We start from the raw sequence: 17927 nt of genomic DNA on the forward strand, positions 1-17927 counted from the left end.
CCAAGGCACCGGAGGCTGCTTCTCTCGATCCTATGGTGGCCCTCCATCGCCGCAGCCCTCTCCCCACACCCTCGCTAGCCTTAGCTTTAAGTTGCCAGCAGGATGGAGCCTGCAAATACTAGGAGTAGCAGAGAAAGCAACAGGCAACTTAACATCAAGGCACAGTAAAACACCTCCAAACAAAACTTCAAAAGGCAGAGAGAAAATATATTATAACCCCCCCATCTGCATCTGTCTCTCTATTAAGTCATCTCTGAAGGAAACAGCAAAGCATACAGAGTTAAACATTCTTTATTCTTTAAATAAAATCAAAACTGGATCTGCATTTTTTTTGGCACAGCAAGAAACATAATTAAAAAACAAAACAAAAAAAAAAAAAAACCAACGCCCGACGGGATGCATCCAGTTAGTAGATTAATGGCAGAAAATAAAAAAAAGATCCACGATTGCATTTCCATATGATCTCTATTAACAAGCAGGGAGGGGGTGTAATGTTGAAGAGTTAAAGGCTCCCTCCTCCTGCCACTGCCTCCCTCCAGACCCTTCAGTACAGCAGGTCCCCATGTGCGGGATCACAGCTGCAGCACAACTGGCACCGCAGGGGACGGGTCCCGTAACGGAGGGGGCTGCAGGCTCCAAACTCCTGACCCCAGGCACAGACTGCAAGTCTAAATGTGAAACAAAGAAAAGATGCTAAAATAGGCCACCTTTGTGGCCTCAGCTTTGGCCTTAAGTGTGTGTGAGAGGGAAGGAAAGGCCCAGAGAGAGATTCCCCTCACACCCTTGTGCTGCTGCTGGTTTCTGTGGGATTTCCAGACTGGCAGCAGGGATGGAGGCACCAGCACAGCACCACGCTGTGGGCGCCCACAATCTCGATCAAGGTAGCGGGTTTAACACGTTACTGGCCAGGGGCTCCCTACCCTCAGCTTAGACCCTAGCATTTCTCAAGTCTGGTGCTGCATAATGTGTTAGCTGGGCACGTGCTTGGCTAACTTTCCCAAGAGCTAAACTCTGTAATTCTCCAAAGTTAGGCACAGGCAATGCTGGTCCATTACAGAAATTTCCCCCGCAGCCTGCTGGCCCAGCTTCCTTGCCATCGCTCAGACTGTGAAATGACCCAGGGTAACGCCCTGGGAGGGGGCAGCTTAGCACAGAGAATCATCTCAAGTAATGCACTATATTTCTACAAAGAAAGCATCTCTTTCCTCTGCCTAAGAGGGCAAAAAGGAAGCTAGGGGTTACAGGGAGGAGAGGTGGGCTAGTGGTTAGTATAGTGCACTAGGATTCTGAAGGCCCAGACTCTTCCACGGGTTCTCCCAACAACAACAACAACAACAACAACAGTCTATCCAAGAGCCAGTGGGAGAAAAAAAAAAAAAAAAGATAGTGTGTCTTAATCTGGCATTTCCAGTTAAATCAGATTTATTTACTCCTGTAAAGAGACCGATGCCTTGAAGCAATGGACACAAATGAGGACTGCAGGGGACAGGTCCTCCACAAACAAGGAGGGTGCAAAGCTGGCCACCGCTATGTACTGATCTTAGCCTAGGAGAAAGCACTTTCTCTCCCAGCATGGGACTCGTGCATGGCCTTCTCCTTTCATTCCTCAGCAGTACGAACGGATTGGAACCACACGAGCCTGGTGCATAGCCGGAACGTAAAAGGAGAGGAAGAACGCAGGCATTCTACTGTTCCCGTGCCTCATGCCTGAGCTAGACAGGAACAGCTGGGGCCCCTCCATCCTTTAACACACAGAGTTCCCTCACAGCGGAGAACGGCCTTCAGCCACTCCTCATGGAACCGTCACCAGATCCTCTTCTCGCATTCACCGGTTCCTTGGTTTCTGTGTGCCGTAAACGTGCTCGGCTCTACCCTAGTGTTTCTTTTCAGACGTGTGCGTGATCGGGGCCGTGGCACGTAGTAAAAGGCGCTGCAGCTGTGATGTTTCCTGTGTGACACACGATGGCCGCCCAGAAGCAACCAAAAAAAAAAAAAAGGCCTATACTGAATGCACAGCCCATGAAACACCACCCCACGCAACATCCTCCCAATCCATACAATTCAAATTGCATTTTACAGATATTTTCAGCTTCTCCCATAATACAAAAAAAAAAAAAAAAAATGCAGACCCAAGTGAGTGCAGCCAGGGTCAGCAGCTCAAACTCTGGTGGCAGGAGGCAGGGCCTCATGGCTCTGGCACATAGTGGCACCAGCCCTTCTCCAGCATGCTTATTCTTCACTCTCACTGGGGGGGGAGGGTGTTAAGCTGGTATCTGATCTCCGCTTGGTTAATGCAGTCTCATCTCATCCAGGGGATGTGCAGCTAACGTCAATTTTTTTTTCCCCTGACGAAGAAAAAAAGGGGAGGGGACAGTGGATGCAGAGGGGAGAAAGTGCCTGAGTGAAGGGAATCTTAAGACGATTATTCCTAATGTGCATAAATAAGAAAACATCCCCGGCGGGGTCCACGGTCGCACCCTCACTATGGCTGCAGTGTGCTCCGGGCGGCTCCCGATGCTGCGCTGGCTGCTGCGGTCCGCACTGCCTGATTGGAGAAGACTCCTGTGGCAAATTCCTCCTGCGCTTTCTGGAAGCTGGCACCTGTCCGGCGATACATAGAATGGATCTGAAAGACAGATGGGGAGAAGGCAGCAGATTAAAAATACCCTGATGCAAAGCTGGGCATTTTGTTTGGTCAACTGATGCCATTTCAGCCGGCCAGTACTGCAGAGCAAGACAGAATCTGAGAGCAGAGGAGCACTGTTCCAGTCTGCTCTCTTTTGTAAGTTTGTTTCTGCAAATCAGTGTCTTGTGCCACTGGCTTCAGTCAGAGACTCAGATGTGTGTCCTTCACTTTGCCCGACATTCTAAAAGAGCAGGAATCTCTCACATCTCTGAGTAATACTCACCTTCTTTAGCATGATAATTCCCAGGACTGAAGTGGCGGTGAAAAACAGAGATACGGCCATCATGATGACAGCCACAGCCACATTCCGCTTGATGGCAGAGAGACTTGCTATCCAACCGCTGGAAGAAGATACAAAGATTAACACTCCACATGGGATTCTCTCTCAAGTATTGTCAGCTCCATCCCTTGCCTGGGTGCCAATACAGCATGTCACAGATTAACACAGGAAGGAAGAGGAACTGAGTGAACGGGGGGGGGACCCCATATGCAGATACCCTCCTCTCCCCATCTCTGAAAACTGGCGATGTGAGCAGGATACAGATGTACAGAGTTTGTAGAAATGGGTGTAAGAGGTAGCACCAGATGCACTTTGGTGTCAAGCGCAGGGAAGGGGAAAGGGGTCAGACTGCAGCATCCTGCCGGCCTCTCACCTGAAGCCCCAGCCTGGGATTCCGATGGCCTGCAGCACATACACTATGTCCTGCACGAAGAAGATAAAAAAGAACACGAAAAAGTTGAAGGAACTGTCGCTCCTGTGTTAGAGAGAAAGAAAGAGAAAAAAAAACAAAAGGCAAACATGAGTGTAGTGTCATGGGTGGGCAGCAGACATCTCACCCTTTAATACAGCACAACAGGGAGGGGATCATGGGGCACAGTGAGATGTCCCTGAAACAAGTCACCAATATAAGGAAGATTCTTAGTCGGCCCCACTTCACCCCCATTTAAAAAATTAACAGTTACAGTTCTAATTTAATTTAAAATGTTGGATTTTGGTTCCACCTTTCGTAGCTGGACAACCACTTCAAAGTGGATCACATAAGGTTAGAGAGAAAGCAAATCACATTCCAGCTCCAAGTAGTGAGAAATATATTCTAGGTCATAAAGCAAAAATACAAAGAAAAGGTTAGACCTGGCCAAAAATCTGGCTACAAATGATGGGAAAGGCTGAGGTTTTATATTCAAAGCCCAAAGAAGTGTTTGGACCTTTCCATCCCATATCTGTTGGCTTGTGGCCTCTTGGGAGCCATCCAAGGATGTTCTGTAATCTGGGACTGGCTGTGGGGCCAGGGTCTCAGGTCATGATGAAAACTGCTCGCTGGTGGTGTGAGGGGACGCAATGCCGAACAGCTTGCACAGGTCTCTGAGAATTTCTGTCAACCACAGTCACACAGATCATTGGAGAAGCACGTGAGCAGTTACCCCCAGGGTGAATGTCACAGCAGTGGAGTTTTACTGGCACACAACACTGGCAGAGTTAAAATGCTCAGCATACAGTGTTTCCTTTTTCACTGTTTCAATCAATAATGCAGGACCTCGGAGATCCTTTTGGTAATTAGCCCTGGAATGAGGCCCACGGGGAGGTGACATCACTCAACAGGATGGCTGTCGGGGGTGGGGGTGGGGGTAGGGTCGCAATTTCTGTGACTGAAGTCACACAGACCTCTCAAATTTTCCATCAGTTCTGAAAAGAGCACCTCTGGGGATACGTAAGCTTTATCTATTACCTCGCTGCGGTCCCTGTGTGGGACTGGCAGCTCCTTCCTGCAACAGATTGGTGATCATCCCACCTCTAGGTTTTGTTTTTAAATGCCAGCACCCTTTCTTTCTTGTTCTCAGATGGTACTCACCTGACAGCTTTGTACAGCGGCCTGTACCAACAGACGAACGAGCAGGGGGTGAAGAGAAGTGCCCAGAGGATGGAAAGGCCAAAGCCAGAGCCCACGCTGCTGTCCACACAGAACCAGGCCAGGGATGCCAAAAAGTTCAGGAAGAGGGTGGCCGAGCTGACTGAGGGAGAGAAGCAGGGACTCATCAACACACCTCAAGGCGGCAGCACTGACAGCCCGGCTGGAAACAGAGCAGAGGAAAGCCTTCCAAGACCAACTGGCTCCCCCCAGTCTGCCCAGCTCTTCCTGTCCATCCCAGCTGTAGGAGATCATTCCTGACCCAAGTCAGATTTTATCATCTTGCTCTCTGGGTAGAGAAGGGTACAAGTCCCAGGCCCTCCACCCATCTCACATCTTACCCCCAAGCTTTGTAATAGTCTAAACAGCAACCAAAACTAGCAAGGCTTCTGCCTGAACACAGGACCTCCTAGGCCCCTATAGCCTGGTACCGCCCAGCAAGGTTATCAGCAACTTGCTAGCACCAGCCCGATTGATTTCTAGAGAGGTTTGGCCCACTGGTATCAATCTGGCTACCCTGTAAACGGTGGTATCTCTAGATCTAGCTTCATTCATCCATTCCTGGTTTTGTCCTCCTCCTCCTTACCTCTGCCTAGAAGGCACAAAGGGCAGGTCGTTTCCACCTGTCTTGTGAACCAAGGCCAATATTACCTCCTCCTGCTGTTGTTACCTTCAGTAATGCCCCCGAGCACACCATCTGCTTTCCCTGCTGCTCTACTACGCCGACTGGCTGCCTTCCTCCTAGAGCTGCTTCTGGTTTCCCCACTATGTGCTAAATGGATTTCTAAGCACTGAAGCTCACTTTCAGGAAGCAGGGGTCCAAGCACGGTGCCGCCACCCCCTCCCTCGCCCCCACACTCACACATCCAGAGATAGTACATGGTGGAAACCGTTTTCTGGAATTCTTGTGGGATCTCCACCGAGATGTCCTGGTAAAAGCAGGGCTGCACGGGGCAGAAGGAAGGGAGCGGGGGCCAGTTATTCTGCCGCACTGGAAGGGAAGAAGAACAGAAGGAAGGTCCATGAGCCCAGCCATCCCGGCTCACAAGCACCTGGCAGATCCCATGAAGTAACTCTAAGAGCTTTCTTTAGTCTACTTGGCTAACCCCCTTTATCACTGTGGCACCTTTTCTGAGATGGGGGGGGGGGGGCGGGGGGAACGGACCCAGAACAGCACACAGTCCCCAAAGTGTGGCCACACCATGGTTCGATACAGAGGCAAAATGAGATTTTCTGTATTATTCTCCATTCCTTACTTTCTATTTGCTTCTTTGACCACCATCATGCACTGAGCAGAGGATTTCAAAGTATTGTCCACAAGGACTGCAAGGTCCTTTCCCTGGGTGGTGACTCCTAGTGTGGAACCCAGCACCGTGCACGTGTAGTTGGGATTATTTTTTCCATACGAGCTTCCCATTGCACGTCCACATCAGATTTCATCTGCCATTCAGTTGCCCAGGCTCCTGGTCTCAGAAGGTCCTTCCTGCAGTTCCTCACAGTCCCCTGCCCTTTCAACAACTTGGAATAATTTTGTGTCCTCTGCAGATCTGACCACCTCGCTCGCTGTTCCTCTTTTCCCTGCTAAATAGCACAGGTCCCAGTACCAGTCCTTGTGCACGCCACTAAGTGTCTTTCTCCATTTGGAACAGGGACCACGTAGCCCTATCACTAATCCACCCTAGGAAGCTGCCTCCTAGCCACCACTGTCATTTCCTGAGGAGTCTCCCCTAGGGGACGTTGCCAAATGCCTTCTGAAAGTCCAAATACACTAGATCAGCACGTTTATTTCTAACTTCAAAAACAATCTAAGAGATCTGTAAGGCACGACGTCCCCATTAAACCAGGTCTGTCTCTGCGGGCAGGGATTCTGTTCTTAGCTATTGCTTCTACCATTCTGCCAGCGGCGACATCAAGCTTACTGGTTTGCTCATTCCGGTTTACAGTGGGTTAAACAGTCAGGAGCAGAGCGCAAATAATGTTAGGCGAAACGAGGTCGTACCTGCAGCGCTTCCAAGGGCGGCGTTCTGGAGCTCCCGCTCCCTCCTGTCCAGTTCCGCTGCTTTCCTGTTCAGCTCCTCCTGCTGCCGTAATAAGTCTGCCTTGGCTGCCGTGGCCTCCTGTCCCAGTAGAACCAGAGCAGAAACGGCACTCAGCAAATGCCACAGACCGGGGCGCATCCAGCCTCCCCCACCCTTCCCTGGCTAAGTGAGCACCGAACGCTTCTGTGGCCTCTGCTCGGTCCGCACTAGGGAGCAGGAACCCAGCTGCAACCTGGGCTGAAGCAGCGAGGCTTAGGAGAGGAAACACAGACAAGAGGTCCCAGGAGGGCCTTCCTCTCCCAGGAAGAGAAGAGTCGGTCTCCCGTCTTCTCCTCAGCAGAGAAGGGTGAAAACCGGCGTTCTCCTGCAGTGCCTCATCTTCTTCACTGTCCTAACTGCTCTTTTTCACATGGGGCTTCACAATCTATGAATTATCCAGGCGTTCTCTCTTCACCACCCCCCACCAATACCCTTTTCATGCCACACGCTTGGCCTCCCGCCTCCTGTGTCACCTCACGTCAATCAGACACAAATCTGGCAAGGCACAGCTGTCCTGCAAGAGAGAAAAAAGCAACCCAGCCCTGCGAGCGGCACTGCCACCCCCTGATGTACCTGACTTCCATAGGAGCCGTAGTTCTTGGGTTCCGTGGGGCTGGGTTTCCGGGGGAGCTGCGAGGCTTCGGCTGGCGGCTGGGGCACACTAGCCGGTGGCACTGCTGGCTGGGGCTGGTATGGAGGGGGAGGCCGCTGCAGAGAGAGAGGGCGAGAGGACAGAGCACTGACACAGCTGTGCCACCTTCCCTGGTAGGTTCTCCACACCCACTGCCCATTTCCTTACCCCTTGGTTATCGAAGGGATTGTAGACGTCCAGCGTTGCATACTGGGAGCTCGGCTTTTGGCTCAGCACGGCAGGATCCTAGGGGAGAGAGAAGATCAGCACTTCCCCCGGCCACACCCTTCCTGTACACTACTCGGTAGGGATGGACTTCACATCTCCCTTCTGATTGCTTTTGAAGGTTCCTACACTACTGCGTCTTTAAAGATCCTCCACTTAAAAACGCACAAGCAGGCCAAAGATGGATTTATCTCCGGCTTGCTTCAATTCAGATACAGGTTTTGGCCCCCCCCCCTTGTCTACTGTCTCGAACACCTGCAATACACCTCATCAGGTTTTTTGGGAGTATCCCCGGCCCAGCCCCATCCAGATGCAGACGATAAAATGGGCTCAATGGGGGCCAGGGAGGAGTCCGTTAGAAATAAAGTCCTTGTGCCCTGCTGCAGAGATTTAAGAAGCCGGGGGCAGCCCAGAAAGGAGGAAAGATTCACTTCCGGCAATCCCTAAGCGCACAGGCAGGCCAACGCAAGGCTCTATCGCCCCCCAACCGCTCAGAACAGGCAGCCCGCCAGGGAGCCTACACCTGCTTAGCGACTCGGAAGAGGGGAGTGGGAGTGTACAGAGAGACTGCTGAGCTGTTTGTCATCCAAACTCTACACTCCTGCCAGCCCTAGGACGTTGCAGACCTGGTGACAGCATTCAGAGATGCAGGGTACAGCAGGGTCTCAAGGACAAAAAAAAAAACAGAGTGTGGCCTCAATCAACCCTTATCACAAATGGAAACACATACAAAATAAACAGCTTTTTCCTTACCACGTTATTGGAAGCAGGAAGAAAGCTGCTACAGCACACATGTAACACATGTTACAGTACGGTAACATAAGGGATGTTTCAACACCACATTTCAATAAGCACAAAAATGACTCCAAGAATGCAAGCGCTTTCTAAGGGCTAAGTCACATGTGTGAGCTGCTCTTCACCTGTCCGTGCTGTATTCATGCTTTACATGTATCAGTGAGACACTGCATGAGGCTCTGATGAAGATCTGCCCTTCAGCTGTCCGTGCTGTAGTCATGCTTTACATGCATCAGTGTGACGCCTGCTCGGGGCTCTGATGGAGATCTGCCCTTCGGCTGTCTGTGCTGTAGTCATGCTTTACATGTATCAGTGTGACACCTGCATGAGTCTCTGATGATCTGCCCTTCAGCTGTCTGTGCTGTATTCATGCTTTACGTGCATCAGTGTGACACCTGCATAGGGCTCTGATGAAGATCTGCCCTTCAGCTGTCCGTGCTGTAGTCATGCTTTACATGCAGTGTGACGCCTGCAAGGGGCTCTGATGAAGATCTGCCCTTCCGTGCTGTAGCCTTTTCATTAATTATTGAGACACCAGCACTGCAGCCACAGCCCTGCTCTCCAATTTGCTTAGATTCACAACAGCAGGATTTACACAGGGCTGGAAGGGCTTTCAAAAAATTGAAATACAAAAAAAACTTCCTTAGACAGCAATTAGCTAGAAGACTAAGAAAGGACACAAGGACCTTTTCTCTTAGCTCATGAAGGTGAAACTTTTTTTTTGGCTAATACCGCTGCTTTTCTCCTTCCCACATTAGCCTGACTCGCAAGTTACAAGACCTGCTTACTCTACAGATGGCTAAAAAATGCAGAGCTTTCCTGGGTGCAGGGAGCCGGGGAAAGTGGGTATTCCTGTTTGGAAGAGCTGTCGCCCCGGGGTAGGGCGAGGACCGACAGTGACACAGTGCCTGACGGCAAATAAAAATGCAACCCAGCCCCCTTCGGTCCTGTGCATGCCGCACGGATAAGCTCCCAGCCACACAGCATGACCTCCTCCCGCAAGTCAAGCGCTCGTGATCTTTCGCTCTGGTCCTGGCCAGATGAGCGTGCGAGGTCCCAAGACTTAAGATGCAGCCCCGAGGCTGGAGAAGGGACTATAGCCAAACCCCTGATCCCGGTGGAGGGAAGGCTAAAAGCTGCAGAGGGAGGAGGAGAGAAGACAAAAACGTCAGCCCTGATCCTACAGGAAAGGGGTGATGAAAGCTGATAAAGCTATAGGGGGCGGTAACAGAATTATGTTTCTGGTCCTGGAGAGGGGAATGGACACACGAGATATTGTTTTGATGTTGGAACGATGGAGGGGTAATAAAGGTTAGGGCTCTGGCTTCAGTTTATGGCCTTGATCTAGGGTAGGGAGGGGGTACAGGAATATTGTCATGATCTTGGGTTGGAGGAAGGGGAAATAATAGGGCCATAGCCCTGATCCCAGAAGGTTGTGCAGGGCCAACTTAACTCTCAGGCAAACTAGCCGGTGGCCTGGGATGGCAACATCTGGGGGGGTGCCAAAGAACAGCTGCAGTCACAGTAAAACAATGTCATATACCACAGCCTCCAGGAACAGGACAAATCAGCTTTAACAGAAGGCGTGGGGGGGTAACGTGCACGGAGCGGCAGTCACTACCGTCAGAACCTTGCTGGGCAGACTGGATGGACCCTGCTGCCTTTACTATGCTTGCTCTGCGGCACGACTGATGTCGGGTGTGGGGAAGAGAGAGCGTAGTTCCCCAGTGTTAACATGGAGAGAGAATTAAAAGAGAAGTTGGCTTTACGCGTTCACACATTGTTAAAAGGACCGACTCTCCTTCCATGGGCTAATAAAATGCTGCCCTTTCAGGACGGGCTGTTAAGGTGCCCCATCAGCTCCCGCAGCAAGACTGGTCAAGAGAGGGCTCCGTGACTTAAAAAAAAAAACAAACAAAAAAAAAAACAAGCTTTCCCTGATTCCTGATGCCGAGGTTTAGGGATTAGTAACAAAGACTTGTGGACTGGGAAAGATGTCCTGTTTACTTGTTTTATAGGATTTTATTACAGCTTTTAATTTGTTTTATTCTTGTTTTATTATGCTGTTTGTTATTTTATGTGAATTAGCTTTATGAATGTTTTATTGTAAACCACACAGAGCTGTGGATAAGCGGCATATAAATTTCTCTAGATAAAAATTCTCTAAATGTTATGTTACTTAATGACCCTCATACACACACGCTGTCAGGATCAGAAGAATAATCCTGTATCACTTCTCCCCCCGCCCCCCAGATGAGGATGATAACCCTATTCCTGCCCCCCCTCCACCCCCACCGGATCAGAATAATCATCCTATTACTCTCCCCAAGGATCAGGACAATAACACCAAGGTTCGGAAGATGCCCCAGATGAAGTGGACCGTCCACTGCTAAATTGACCAGATCCAAGAACCAAGGCCACTCGGGAGCCACCAGTACCTTGCCCACCAGAGGCCATGGCGGAAACACCTATATCAAAATGTCGCTTGGCAAAGGGAGAACCAGGGCATCAACTCCCTCCGCCCCTTGCTCTCTTCTGCGACCGAAGAATAACGGAGCTCTGGCATTACGCTGAGTTCCATATGCGGAATGCCTCATCTGGAGATAAGGAGAATCATCGCTTCCTCTGACAACTCCCATTCTCCGGGATCCATAAGAACATGCCATACTGGGTCAGACCAAGGTCCATCAAGCCCAGCATCCTGTTTCCAATAGAGGCCAAACCAGGCCACAAGAACCTGGCAAGTACCCAAACACCAAGAAGATCCCATGCTACTGATGCCAGGATTAGCAGTGGCTACTCCCTAAGTCAACTTGATTAATAGCCATTAATGGACTTCTCCTCAAAGAACTTATCCAAACCTTTTTAAAACCCAGCTACACTAGCTGCACTAACCACATCCTCTGGCAACAAATTCCAGAGCTTAATTGTGTGCTGATGGCTGGGAAAAATCGGCCTGTACATCATCGGATGCCCTGATGTGAGATGCCGCTATCAAGGACAGTTGCTATTCTGCCCAAGCCATCAGCATTTCCGTTTCCTGAGCCACCGCTCAACTCTTGGTACCACCCTGACGGTTGATGTAAGCTACTGTTTTGGCATCGGACAGGATCCAGACCGAGCGATTGCACAACAGAGGTAGGAACGCCTGGAGGGCTAGCTGTACCGCTCTCGTCTTCAGATGATTGATGGACAACAATGCCTCCTCCAGCAACCATTGTCCTTGAACCGAAGGAGATTGACACTCTGCTCCTCAACCAGAGAGCCTGGCATCAGTAGTAACCACTATCCACTGCGGCACCTCTAGGTCCATTCCACGACCCAAATGGTGGGGAGGCAGCCACCACGACAGACTGGACTTGGCCGAACTGGTAAATGGTAGTGGGAGATGAAACTGCTCCGACACCGGATCCCATCATGACAACAATGCTTGCTGAAGAGGTCTCATATGAGCAAATGCCCAAGGAACGAGTTCCAAGGTAGATGTATTGGAGCCGAGAACCTGTAAGTAATCCCAGACCCTGAGCACCCGAGCCTGCAAAAGACTCAAAAGTTGGGACTGTAACTTGATCATCCGCTCCTCTGTAAGAAACACCTTCCTGATGTGGGTATGGATGCGAGGGCCCAAAAAACTCAAGACTTGTGAGGGTAGGAGGTGGCTCTTGGAAGAGTTCACTGTCCACCCCAACGAACTCAAGCGGTGCAACACCAGTTCCATCGCCTGCCTGCAAAGGTCCTGTGACTTTGCCCGATCAGCCAATAGTTTAGATATGGGTGCACCAACACACCCTCCTTCTGTAGGGCCGCTGCTACCATCACCACCATAACATCGGTGAAGGTCCGCGGCGCCATCGCTAAACCGAACGGAAGGGCACAAAATTGAAAATGCTCTCCTAGGATCATGAACTGTAGGAACCTTTGATGGTCCGGGCAGATCCCGTTGTGCAGATACACCTCCGTCAGATCCAAAGAGGCCAAAAACTACCTTCATCGCACCGCTGCGATGACAGACCACGTCGTCTCCATGGGAAACCGAGGAACCTTGAGAGCCCAATTCACTTTCTTCAGGTTGAGAACTGGACGAAATGTCCCTTCCTTTTTGGGAACCACAAAATAAATGGAATAACGTCCTTTCCCTCGCTCGTGCAGAGGAACAGGAACTATGGCTCCTAACATTTGCAGGCGGTCGAGTGCATAGTAAAACATTTTTTTAAAGGGCTTTTTGCTCTCTCTCTTTTTTGTTACCCTATCACGCTTAGAACCACCAGTCCGACGTGATCTTGGTCCACTTCTCATAAAATTGAGAAAGACGACCCCCCCATTACAGGGATTGAGGAGTGAGTCCACATCACTTCATTGTGCAGACTTAGCTCCTCCAGACCCTTGGCTGGGGCCAACCCTCCCTGTTCTATGGGCTCGAAAGGACTGGTTCCAGGCCTGTGATCTCCCTGAGGCTTGTCTTTGCCTGGCCGCCGGAACTCTGCTTTTCCCGAAAACACCTCTGGGCCCGATACCGAGAGCAGACTGGGAAAGACACCTCAGGTCCCTTAGACTTGTCCTCTGGCAACTTGGGCACTTTATTGTCACCCAAGAGCTTTATAAGCCTGCTCCAGATCTCTCTCCAAAAAGGAGCTTGCCCCTAAACGGCAAGGCTCCAAGCTGTGCCTCTGAGGAAACGTCCACTGACCAATTCCGCAACCAAAGAAGTCTCCTGGCCGAGGCTGCTGACATCATCGTTCTGCAAGATGTACGGATGAGATCAAATAAGGCGTCCGCGCCATAAGCGACCGCAGCCTCCAGATGCTCCACCTGCTGAGACTCCAAGGGAGATAAATCTCTGTCCACTTGCAACTGCTGCATCCAACGCAAGGACACCAGAAGCATGACTTCTGCAAATCACAGCCCGTATGCCCAGCGCCTACACCTCAAATATCTTTTTAAGGTGCATCTCAAGCTACTTATCCTGCACAGCCTTCAGCACCGCAGCCCCGGCAATGGGAATGGTCGTCGTCTTTGAAACTGCCGAGACAGCGACATCCACCTTCGGAACCCACAAGAGCTCCAGATTGTCCTCGGGCAGCGGATACAGCTTGTCCATAGCCCTGCTCACATTGAGGGCCAGGATCCAGAGTATCCCACTCCCTGACCACCAACTGCTTCACTGAGCTATGAAAATGGAACATCTTGGCTGGACCCTGCAAGCCCACCATGACAGGGTCCACCTCCTCCTGGTCAGTATTCCCTTGAGGGACCGCTATGCCCAGCTCTGCCAGGACATGCGGAATCAGAGGTCCCAGCTCCTCGACCGGACTTGGGAAGCTCTGCTCCGGATAAGAGTCCGGAGAGCCACCACCTGGGGACATTCCCTTCTCAGATTCTTCAGAGGAAGCATCGCCGGTGGTCCCCAATGCAGATTGGGCCCGGACCCTCTGAATTCTTGTGGCCCCAGGCATCTTGGCCCTCTTCTTGGGCGAAGGGCCTGCTGCCTTGCGCGCCAGAAATGCCTTAAGCATTAGGACCATAAACTCTGGAGAAAAAGGAGCAAAGGACTCTGAATCCTCTGCCAGAGGATCAGAATCCTCCTCAGACTGCTCTGCATGGGCTCTCCGGACCTGATTTCGACCAGTGACAGCATGAGAGGGAGATCCCCTCCCCCCTGCTCCGTTTGAGCTGTGAAGGACCGCAAAATGGCCACAGGAACGGGTCCTCAGCCTCCTGCAGTCCAGCTTTCAGCCCCCCAGACCGGTGCCGCACATAAGATGCTGCTGCAGCCCCTTCCGATGTTCCCTCCCCACCAGGGAGGCATTGGGAACAGCAGCTAGCCCGGGAGAGATAGGAGTAGACCTCTCCACACTCGGCACACCGAACTTCCCTTGCCATCGCTAAGCACTGCGCCGACCACACAGCAACACTCGGGCAGGCGAGAAACAGACCACAGGGAGAGCTGGAGGAAAAAAAAAGACAAACCTGCCCCCATGAGCAGCCTCCCTGCACCACCGGTGCCGGGGAGAGCAAAGAGAGGCTGAACGCTGCCTGCTCTTCACTTTCCCATTTCTGGCTTTTTTTTTTTTTTAACTTTATAAGGAACAGAAGATAAAAACAGAAAAGGGAACGGTCGTATCTGAAGAATGGTCCAGACCTCTCCCGAGCTCCAAGAGGTGAGGGAACTAGACCACCAGCTTTCACCTCCAAAATGGTCCAAAGAGCAAGTTGGGATCCCCAACCCCTGCTCATCTAACTCTAGGACCCGGAGGGTGGTCCCACCAGGATCTGACAACCTCCTAGGAGAAGGCCGAAGGAAACAAAGTCCTATGAATTTCTCTTCCTTCCCCCCATCCCCCCTTTTTTTATTCTTAGGTTCTGAACTGCAGGTTTTGCACCTCCTCCATCTGCTGGAGACAGAGAAATATTGAAGGACTGCAGGTGCTATGCCGGTTATGTGCCAACGGCTGTGAAAATTTCTGTCCCCATCTTCTGGAAGAGAGGCAAAACCCTGGAGTCTGGACTGATCTGGGTACATATAGGGAAACCGGTTATCACACCGAGTCTGCGAGTGTAGGTATGAAATTTATTTATTTATTTATTTTTAATTTTTATATACCGGAATTCCTGTATGCAATACAAATCAATCTGGTTTACATGTAACGAGAAGGTTGCCCTGGTCTGGGAGAAATGGGGTACGAAGGTTATTGCCTTGATTCTGGTGGTGGTGGGGGGTGAAACAGGGTAATAACCCGGAGCTTGAGGGTGTGCATATGGAGTGGGGTGGAGGTAATAAGGTTATTGTCCTGATCGTGGTGGGATGTAACAGGGTTATGACCCCGATCCTGAGAGCATGTATATGGGGTGGGGGGTAATAAGGTTATTGCTCTGATCCTCCTGGTGGGGTGATGTAATAGGATATTACCCTGATCCTGAGAGTGTGTGTATGGGGTCGAGATAATAAGGTTATTGCCCGGATCCTGGTGGAGGGAGATGTAAGAGTTATTACCCTGATCCTGAGGATGTGTATATGGAGTGGGGGGGGTAATATGGTTTTGCCCTTATCCTAGTGGTGGGGGGGATTTAAGAGTTACGATCCTAATCTTTGGCGACAGCTCCCCTTCCCTCACCCTCTCACCTGGAACGGGTTATCCATATCCGTGGCCTCCGCGAACGGATTCAGATCTCGCTGAGCCATGCCGGCCTTGCTTCCGGTCCTGCTGCTGCCGCCACCACTTCCGGGACCGCAAGCCGCACCGCACCACCGCCTTCCACTACGGCTAACGGTCAGTGTTGCCAACCTCGCTTATTTACCGCGAGATTGGGCTTCTTTTCCTAGTCATTCGCGTTTTTTTTCCGATTCGCTGGTTGCTTTTAATTGGGCTATTTTTTCTGCCAGTCGCGTTTTTTTTGGGCTTGTTGGGCGGGACTTGTGCTCTGATGTTACAGTGATTGGCTGCTGCTGCTGCTGCTATGAAGCCTGTCCATATCCGGCACACCCTATCCCTATATTGCAGCAGTAAGCCAATCAGAGCAGGATTCAACTAGTGAGCTGCAAGCCTTGTTGATGGATACCTCACGAGCACATGTTTGTTGGCAGACCTGGAACGGGAAGGGCAGCAGCAGGGCAACAGCAAAGGGATCTTCAGACTGTGCAGCTACAGCCAGGTATCAGGAGGGGAGAATGAGAGTGTGGGGGCCAGAGATGTGCTTGGAGGGGGCTGGGGAGAGGGGAATGAGAGTGTGGGGGCCAGAGATGTGCTCGGACGGGGTGGGGAGAGGGGAATGAATGAGTGTGGGGGGCCAGAGATGTGCTCGGAGGGGGGTGGGGAGAGGGGAATGAGTGAGTGTGTGGGGGCCAGGGATGTGCTTGGAGGGGGGTGGGGAGAGGGGAATGAGTGAGTGTGTGGGGGCCAGGGATGTGCTTGGAGGGGGGTGGGGAGAGGGGAATGAGTGAGTGTGTGGGGGCCAGGGATGTGCTTGGAGGGGGATGGGGAGAGGGGAATGAGTGAGTGTGTGGGGGCCAGGGATGTGCTCGGAGGGGGGAATGAGTGAGGGGATGTGAGGAACTCTCCTGGTTGTATTGCCCGTATGACGGATCGTAAGGGGGTGGAGGACCAGTGAGTGTGAGAGCATGTGTGTGTATGAGAAAATCCAGGGAAGAGAGTGTTTTAATTGAAGATTTAGCCAATGAAATTCAGCAAAAAAAAGTCACTAAGCAGGTAAGGTAAATAATTATTTGTTTTTGCTTTATTAATAAATACAGAACATTAAAATTATAACTTTGTTATTTAATATTAGAGCTACAAATATCACAAAATTATGGATTTTTCTAGAAGTGACGCACCACCCGAGTTATGCTCTGTTTTTTTTATGAATTTTGACACACTGAGCGCAAAAGGTTGGCCATCACTGTACTAGGGGCTGTCGTCAGATTGAAATCTGCTCAGTCTCCAGCTGCTAACAGGAGTACACTATACCCATTGGTCCTGAGTCCATCTGTCTACACTAAGGAAAACAAAATTATCAGGTAAGTAATTTCTCCAATTTGTTCTACTCCACTTGATTTCATCTATTTTTTTTTTCTCATTTCTTCCCTGTAGCTGATCACCTTTTATAAAAAAAACAACAACCCTTATTTTGACAAAAGGAAAGCCCTAAGGCTTGTAATTTGCTCTTGAGGTCCCTGCAGGCCACGCACTGCTTCCCCTGCTCAGTTGGAATGGCCATGGTCCCAGCACGGCCTCAGAATTTCAAAACAGAAAGCAAAATTCAGCCTTGCTTCCGCTGACAGCCAGCACTGCAGGCAGAAGCCTTTTGGCCGGATTGAGAAGCCAGCTGTCTCACAATAGGCCAACGTCTCTTCAGTTCTTTTGGCTGTTTTCGTTTTTTTTGTTCTTTAAGAGATGGCACATCTCATAAACCAAGCTAGAAAGAAAAAGGAAAACATAAAAACGACTTTCCTGCTGCAAGTCTTTGAAAGGCCAGAGAGGAGCAGCTTACAAAAGGAAGCCGAGGGTAAGGATTGAGGGAGGCACAGCCACTGACTGTCAAATCCCTTTCCAGCTAAAATAAGGGCCACCAACCCCCTGCTAACTCTACCAGGCAGCTGGTCCCAGTCACCACTGGGAGCAATCAAGTCCAAATGCAGGTCTGACTCTACCATCTGCTGGAGACAGAGAATACTGAGCGACTGCAAGTGGCACACTGGTGTATGTACCAGCAGTACAGTGATTCCAGCCGCTGGAGACAGAGAATAGTGCGAGGCTGCAATGGCACACTGGTTTATGTACCAGCAGTACAGTGATTCCAGCCGCTGGAGACAGAATAGTGCAAGACTGCAATGGCACACTGGTTTATGTACCAGTAGTACAGTGATTCCAGCTGTTGGAGACAGAGAATAGTGCGAGACTGCAAGTGGCACACTGGTTTATGTACCAGCAGTACAGTGATTCCAGCCGCTGGAGACAGAGAATAGTGCGAGACTGCAAGTGGCACACTAGTTTATGCACTAGCAGTATAGTAAAGCTTTTCTTCTGGTCTGGAGGATAAGGAGATAAAGATTTAAATGCAGTCTGGGACTTGAACAGGGCCAGACAGGCAGCAGGAGGCAGTTTACTAGA

General features: G+C 50.7%; 1 protein-coding gene across 2 annotated transcripts; it reads right to left on the reverse strand.

Moving 5' to 3' along the window:
• Positions 1-273: 273 nt before the first annotated feature.
• SCAMP3 (secretory carrier membrane protein 3) lies at positions 274-15691 on the reverse strand. 2 transcript variants are annotated; one of them, XM_029581421.1, is made up of 9 exons: positions 15443-15690; positions 7471-7548; positions 7245-7379; positions 6593-6710; positions 5456-5584; positions 4537-4696; positions 3340-3441; positions 2910-3027; positions 274-2626 (listed from the first exon to the last, which is right to left on the reverse strand). In XM_029581421.1, the coding sequence occupies exons 1-9, from the start codon at positions 15500-15502 to the stop codon at positions 2483-2485; spliced, it is 1044 nt and encodes a 347-aa protein (XP_029437281.1). In that variant the 5' UTR covers positions 15503-15690; the 3' UTR covers positions 274-2482. The 2 variants fall into 2 exon arrangements, with proteins under 2 accessions (XP_029437281.1, XP_029437282.1); XM_029581422.1 differs by lacking the exon at positions 7471-7548 and having other exon boundaries at positions 15443-15691.
• Between the last annotated feature and the right edge of the window lie 2236 nt (positions 15692-17927).

The sequence above is a fragment of the Rhinatrema bivittatum genome, chromosome 16 (assembly GCF_901001135.1).
Source record: "Rhinatrema bivittatum chromosome 16, aRhiBiv1.1, whole genome shotgun sequence".
NCBI lineage: Eukaryota > Metazoa > Chordata > Amphibia > Gymnophiona > Rhinatrematidae > Rhinatrema > Rhinatrema bivittatum.

Excerpts from the sequence above, each read along its gene's own strand:
- SCAMP3 (XM_029581421.1), bottom strand. The coding sequence starts at position 15,502 with ATGGCTCAGCGAGATCTGAATCCGTTCGCGGAGGCCACGGATATGGAT. Across the intron at positions 4,697-5,455 it reads CATGTACTATCTCTGGATGT|TCAGCTCGGCCACCCTCTTC; the intron begins GTGAGTGTGGGG and ends TCTCTCCCTCAG. Across the intron at positions 3,028-3,339 it reads ATCCCAGGCTGGGGCTTCAG|CGGTTGGATAGCAAGTCTCT; the intron begins GTGAGAGGCCGG and ends ATCTTCTTCCAG.